The sequence below is a fragment of the Morone saxatilis genome, unplaced genomic scaffold (genome assembly GCF_004916995.1).
Source record: "Morone saxatilis isolate NCDOM2014 unplaced genomic scaffold, NCSU_SB_2.0 Contig21, whole genome shotgun sequence".
NCBI classification, from domain to species: Eukaryota; Metazoa; Chordata; class Actinopteri; family Moronidae; genus Morone; species Morone saxatilis.
The window spans coordinates 21,240,143-21,247,437 of record NW_023339774.1 but is presented as its reverse complement, the minus strand read 5'-3'; the positions used below and the strand labels follow the sequence as shown (position 1 = coordinate 21,247,437).

General features: G+C 39.0%; 1 protein-coding gene across 1 annotated transcript; it reads right to left on the bottom strand.

Moving 5' to 3' along the window:
- Positions 1-1,998: 1,998 nt before the first annotated feature.
- LOC118332924 (zinc finger protein 853-like) lies at positions 1,999-3,387 on the bottom strand. The gene has a single exon (XM_035668361.1). It carries the CDS (start codon positions 3,385-3,387, stop codon positions 1,999-2,001), a length of 1,389 nt encoding a protein of 462 aa, XP_035524254.1.
- Between the last annotated feature and the right edge of the window lie 3,908 nt (positions 3,388-7,295).

Genomic DNA, 7,295 nt, shown 5'->3' with positions numbered 1-7,295 from the left:
ATACCACAGCTGAAGTAAAGGAGTTAATAATATAAGCAACACAGCTGAGTTAAAGAGTTATAATATATACAACACAACTGAGTTAAAGGAGTTTATACATATTAAAAAAGCCTGATTTAAAGGAGTCTATTAATATAACACACAGGCTGAGTTAAAAGGATTATAATATAATAATTATATTATAACTCCTTTAACTCAGCTGTTATTATATTATAACTCCTTTAACTCAGTCGTAACATTATGAGAATAAAGTCGTAATATTAGGTCTACGAGAATAAAGTCGTAACATTACGAGAATAAAGTCATAATATTACGAGAATAAAGTCGTAACATTACGAGAATAACGTCGTAATATTGCAAGAATAAAGTCGTAACTTTATGAGAATAAAGTCATAATATTACAATGATGTTTTACATTTTATTGTATTAATTTTTAGCCTTGCAAAAATGTGTTGTTTATTATGTGAAGCACTTGTTTGTATAAAAGGTGCTATACATAAATAAAGTTGAGTTGAGAGTTTAGTTAAATTGTTATAATTAGTTTAACCTCAAACAGCTGTAGAGTTAGTGTGCAGTGACTGCATATTACCACAAGCATTGTTGCATTATATCCTGGCAAAAAAAAAATAATTTTAAAGGACCAGTGTGTAGGATTTAGTGGCATCTAGTGGTGAAGCTGCAGATTGAAGTGAACAGTTGTGTTTGTGTATGTGCACATTATTTTGGACTGTGCTTTTAATTTGGAACAGCTGTTGTATTATGCAAATGCATGCAATTAGCAGGATAAAAGAGGTATCTGTTGTACAGTAGATGGCAAAGCTGAGCAAGGAAGTAAACAACACAGGACACAGTAACCACCAGGTGGTACTAAACGAAAACACACTCAGACAGAGGAGGTGATTGGAGGGCCAAAACTAAAACTTATGTCAGGCCAACTGTGGCCCGCAGGCCCCACTTTGGGCACCTCTGCTTGAGTAGATACTTGAAATAATGATTTGTAAATCACATAGAGCATCATATATATATATATATATACTGTTATCTCTGTGGTTAAACAGCTCTTTCTGGATTGTAAGCAGGAGTGTGTCCAGAGGTCAGCATATATCTGTGCGGTTGAGGAGCTGTTTGGACTCTGGATGTCATTTGCGACAGATTCTGTTTGAAAAGATTCAACTGGAGAGAAATGAGAGAGTTTGAATGATGAATCCCAATGCAGCTGTATGAAATCAACTCATCTAATTCTGAGAGAAGAGGCTCCACAAAGAGACATCCTGCTGTGATATGTGTCATATTCAAAGATAAAATGAGGCCATTGATTTGTTAGTCTCTCATCAAACCAGCTACTTATCCAGCAACATGGAAGTAAACATTTAAGTAAATTTATATTTGTTTCCAAAAATACTTATTCTATTCTATATTATACAACTTATTCTGTATTTGCAGGTTTTCATGCAGTTTAGGTGGAATAAATGGAAAATGAAAAGTTTGTTGTTGTTTAAATAAAAAGCATAATTCCAGTGGCATTATTTGACTTTGCATTAAATATTACTGTTTAATGTTGTAAATTCAGTTCACTGTAAAGAAACATGGAAATATCAATGGAAAAAATCCATTCAGATTCAGATCAAATTAGTGTTATTTGTTTGTTTTATTTTGTATGTTTTTAAGTGTTTTTTTTATCATTGAGAAGATAGTAGGAAAACCGGAGCACCCCGGAGAAAACCTGTACAAACATATGCTAAGCCACCATGCTGCCAAAATAATTTTGCTCAAAAGTTATGTGCAGTGTCTCAAAGGGCTTTACAGGTGCCCTTTGAGACACTGCACGTCCAGCCTAAACTCTCTAGGAAGACAAGGAAAAACTCCACCTAAGGGGAGAAACCTTGGAAGAGGCAATTCGAAGAGAGATCCCCTCTTCACAGATGGCTGGCAGAGCAAAAGGGTAGTGGTGGAGGGAGTTGGGGGCAGGAGGTTGATGGTGGCTGATTGTCCGGCTGCTCATTTGAACAAGCGGAGGAATCTTCTCCACATGGAAGGCTTCTTTGGCTTTTTCTCTGCCAATTTCAGCATTTCCTGGAGGTCCTCCCACTTTTTCTGCTCCTCCTGCAGTGTCTGCTGGATGCTGACGAACGACTGCAGGAGGGTGGACCTCTCCTCCTGCCACTGCAGCTGCTGTTTCTCCAGCTCGCTCTGCATTTGTAGTTGGGTGGCCATTAGAGCGTTGTTTTGTTCAGTAATCTTGGTTAGGGCCATGTCGCGTTCTTCACATTCTTTCTTTTCCCTCTGAAGCTCTTCCTCAAGCTGCTGTGCTCTGCAAAGAGCTTTGGCTTCTTCAGCCTTCTTTGTTGAAAGCTCCAGCTCCTGTTCCTCGAGCTGACTGGACTTCTTCAGTTCAGCCTCACGATGCAGAGCCTGCAGGGTGGACCTCTCCTCCTGCCACTGCAGCTGTTTCTTCTCCAGCTCACTCTGCCCCTGGAGCTGGGCAACCATCAGAGCATTGTTGTGCTCTGAAACCTTGGCCAAGGCCACGTCGCATTCTTTACGACCTTCCTTTTCCCTTTGAAGTTCTTCCTCGAGCTGCTGTGCTCGAGAAAGGGCTTCAGCTTCTCCGGCCTTTTTTGCCGAAAGCTCCAGCTCCAGCTCTGCAATCGTGTTCAGCTTCTTGAGCTCTGCATCTTCATTTAGAGCCTTGCTGCTTCCGAGCATGATCTTCAACTGCTCGACCTCTGCTTCTAAATCCGCCTTACGCTCAGTGAGCTCATGTAACTGGAGCTCAGAGATGCAAATCATGCCCTCCTGAGGGGGAGCCAGTCCACCACTGGCCTTGCCCTCTGTTTTCTGTAACTGCTTCAACAGAGATGCTAAGCCCTCATTCATTGCCGTAAGCTCGGCAGTGTGCTGTGGTTCTTTGGTGGTGTGCTGTGGTTCTTTGGTGGCCTGCTGAGGGGATTCCTCAACCCTCTGACAGGCCTGGACCCTGCCAGCTGGAAGTTGTTTGGCAGGTGCATGATGGGGGCGAGGTGCCGTCCACAGCTTTTTGTGCTGGACGGGGCCCCTTTCAAAGTCCTTCATCTGACTTGTGTGTTGACTCGGAGGGGCGCCATATGTTGACTGTGGTGTCCAGAGTGTTTTGTTCTGGACAGGTCCCCTCACAAAATCTATGTCTGTGATGTAGGGTGATGGTATTTTCACATCCATTATAGGTGCACCGACCCTGCAGACCAGGTGCTTAGCACGAGTTTGCTTTGGTGTGGCAGGCCGCTGCAGCTCTTTTAATGGAGCCACTTGGGGTGTAGCTCCCTTCTTCTGTGCATCCTCAGGTTTTCTTTTGAGGATGCGAAATCTAGGCTGTGCCTTGGTTGGGTTAGGACTTTCTGGGTTTTCCATCGTTAAAACTTTATGTTAAAACTTGACAAGAAAACTTGACGAGAAAACTTTGACGAGAAAACTTGACAGGAAAACTCGACGTGTTCGCTGTGTATCTTTCGATGTGTGAACTGTTCTGACTCAGGTTCTTGGATATTCATAAGATTTTAGAATGTGTCCTTTGATGGCACATCAAAGGAAACTGAATGTTTGTGTTCTAGAATGTGTCCTTTGATGACGTATCAAAGGAAGCGGAATGGAGTGTTTGTATTCTAGAATGTCCCTCCTCACCATGGAAACCACATGTAAACACTCTTAATTCAAGATGGCCGCTTGTGTGGAGAATTTCCATTGAAACTAATCAAACAGCTAGCTGCCCACACAACTTTAACAATTTAACAACTTTAAAGATGTAATCGGATACAATTTTTAAGTAATCCAAATAATTCTCAACTGGAGCTGGAGCTTTTGGCAAAAAAGGCCAGAGAAGCTGCAGCTCTTTGTCGAGCACAGCAGCTTGAGGAAGAGCTTCGGAGGGAAAAGGAAGGTCGTGAAGAACACGGCATGGCCCTGACCAAGATTGCTGAGCTAAATAACGCTCTAATGGCCACCCAACTACAAATTCGGAGCAAGCTGGAGATGCAGTGGCAGGGGATCTCTCTTGGAACTGCCTCTTCCAAGGTTTCTTCCCTTACATGGAGTTTTTCCTTGTCTTCTTAGAGAGTTTAGGCTGGACGTGCAGTGTCTCAAAGGGCACCTGTAAAGCCCTTTGAGACCCTTTGCATGTAACTTTTGAGCAAAATTATTTTGGCAGCATGGTGGCTTAGCATATGTTTGTACAGGTTTTCTCCAGTTGCTCCGGTTTTCCTACTATCTTCTCAATTATTAAAAAAAACACTTAAAAACATAAAAAATAAAAAAAACAACTAATATCACTAATTTTATCTCTGAATCTGAAAGGATTTTTAATTGATATTTCCATGTTTCTTTACAGTGAACTCTAGATTTACAACATTAAACAGTAATATTTAATGTAAAGTCAAATAATGCCACTGGAATTATGCTTTTTATTTAAACAACAACAAACTTTTCATTTTCCATTTGTTAGACCTAAACTGCATAAAAACCTGCAAGAATATCTTCATTCAGTTGATTAGAATCAGAATGAAACTATGATTGTGTACATGGTCTCTGCAAATACAGAATAAGATGAAGTATTTTTAGAAAAAAATATAAATTTATTTAAATGTTTCCTTCCATGTTGCTGGATAAGCAGCTGGTTTGATGAGAGACTAACAAATCAATGGCCTCATTTTATCTTTGAATATGACACATATCACAGCAGGACGTCTCTTTGTGGAGCCTCTTTTCTCAGAATTAGATGAGTTGATTTCATGCAGCTGCATTGGGATTCATCATTCAAACTCTCTCATTTCTCTCCAGCTGAGTCTTTTCAAACAGAATCTGTCACAAATGACATCCAGAGTCCAAAAAGCTCCTCAACCGCACAGATATCTGCTGATCAAATGCAATCCAGAGCAATAGCCCTGCAAACATCCCACACAGTATCTGTTCACTTACAACCAGGGGCGTTTCCAGACTTTACTGACTGTGGGGGGGCACTGATTTATTCATCTCAGCTTTCCATCACTCCCAGTTTACAAAATTCCAATACTGTTTATCCCAGTATGCAGAAATATTTAAATAAACTAGGTGAAAATAACACATTTATATCACATGGTTTTTCCCCAAAACTGCATGGGATTAGCATAAAGTGGGAACGTCTGCAAAGCGGAGACATGTGGCTACCCATAGACCCCAAATTCATTCAGATATCTCGGAGGTCAGAAGTTTCGAAGTCCCACCCATACGCCCAGCTGACCCAATCATGAGCCAGGCTCAGCTGTCAATTATGATGTGAAATTTTTATAGCTTCAAATTACTAATTAAAACTAAACTGATCAGAAAAATGAACTCTTTAACAAACATCAGTGTGATAAGAACCTAAAATGACAGAAACCATCTTTAGGAAAAATGTTTTTGATACCTATACTGCAGTCAGCCACCAGGGGGCCATAGAGTTGTTTTTGCTTCACTTTTGGAGATCTGTTATTGATCTGTTATGTCTTCCATCTTTATATATGTGGATGGTTGGTACCAGTAACGTGTTAGGTCATCCAGTTTTATATGATACAGTATGTTCACTCCGCCCTACGGCTTCTGATAGACGTGGCCAATCAGATTTCAGAGGAAATCACACCCCTGTTTACAACCCAGAGGTGTTTACTACAGAGCTAACAGCAGAGACATTAATATACGATACTTTAAGAGTTTTATGATTTCTTCTTTAAACTGAAGTATCTTCTAAAGCAGGGCTGCCCAAAGAGGGGCCTGCAGGTTCGAGTTGCTGTTTATAATTCCTAATTATATTTCATAGTCTGAGCATAAAGAGGACAGAGTGACTTTGGGGGAGTTTTCTTGTCCTGTGTAATAACACTTTAGTACCACCTGGTGGCAACTGTGTCCTGTGCTGTTACTTCCTCAGTTTTACAATCTACTAAAGCAAAGTCCAAAATGATATGCACGTACACAAAAATCACTAACTCATACTTCCTCAATAAACATTTGAAACAGTTTTGATGTAGTGAATTCAGGATCAATTAAATCTTAAAATCAGTTCTAAAACAAACAGGAAGCCAAAGGAGAGAAGCTGCTGTGGTTGAGGTGATAAAACCAGTGAAAGAAGTGTAGCTGGATCAACTTTTAATATGATTTAATATAATTCATATCGGTTTATTTTGAGCCTTTTGTAGTTTGATTTTGAGCTGTTGTGATAATCCGGAGTACCAGGAGATGGCAGCATAATCAGCTCTGGACTGGAGCTCCAGCTGGTGTGAAATGCAGTTTTACTGGATGTTCTTTGATTTATCTTGGTGATAAATTCACCTGCAGCCACGATAATTGTCACTGTCTTTAGCAGTTATATGGAACTCTGTATTTAGTAACGTGGTGTAGTGCTGGGTGACACACCAGATGAACCGGTTTTAATTTCCTGTGTGATCTGGATGTTTCACATACTGTCATACTGGCTCCATTAACCAACTGCGTATCCTTCTATAACAAAGCATTAATAACCCACAACTAACTCTTTTTAACAGGACAAAACACTAAGGAGTATTTTATCAGTTTATTATATAACTCTTTTAAAATATAAGTTCTGTTTTTACTCTTATATTGTTGATTGATTCCTTCATACTGGATATTCTGTCATTGGGGCCAAGAAACCCCTAACAGCCTTTAGTATACACATGATGGCATTAAATGTCTTTATATATTATTTAAAAATAACAAGAGAGATAAATAGATGATAATAGAGAGAATTTAGCTTGTTTTTATTTATTTATTTCCTGCCAAGCTGCTGCTCCACACTCCAGTCCAGCAGGTGGCGGTAATTTGAAGGCCAGAGCATCTCTTCAGAACTACATTACTTCATTAAAATGCTGTTCTGTCACACATTTTACCTTTATCAAAAAATTATGAAAATAATATCAAAATATCGTGCAGCCCTATAATTAATGGTTATGTTTTGTTATTGATTATTTTATATATTCTGAATTTTTACACCATGCCACTACCTCCTGCTGTTCCATATCAGTCACATATAAAAATATAAATAATATATATGTATAAAAAAAGCTGTATATAGTGTTCATACAACTCTTTTTATATGCTATTATTATTTTCATTTTATCTTGTATTTTTCCTATATTATTTATTTACTTACAGTATATACTTTATATTATATTATAGCCCTATGTCTATAGCCTATATTTCCACTAATCTATACTTTTATTTATTTAATCAGAATCAGAATCAGGAATATTTTAATAATGTTACAAACTCCTGATAACCAAACAACAAATATTAAG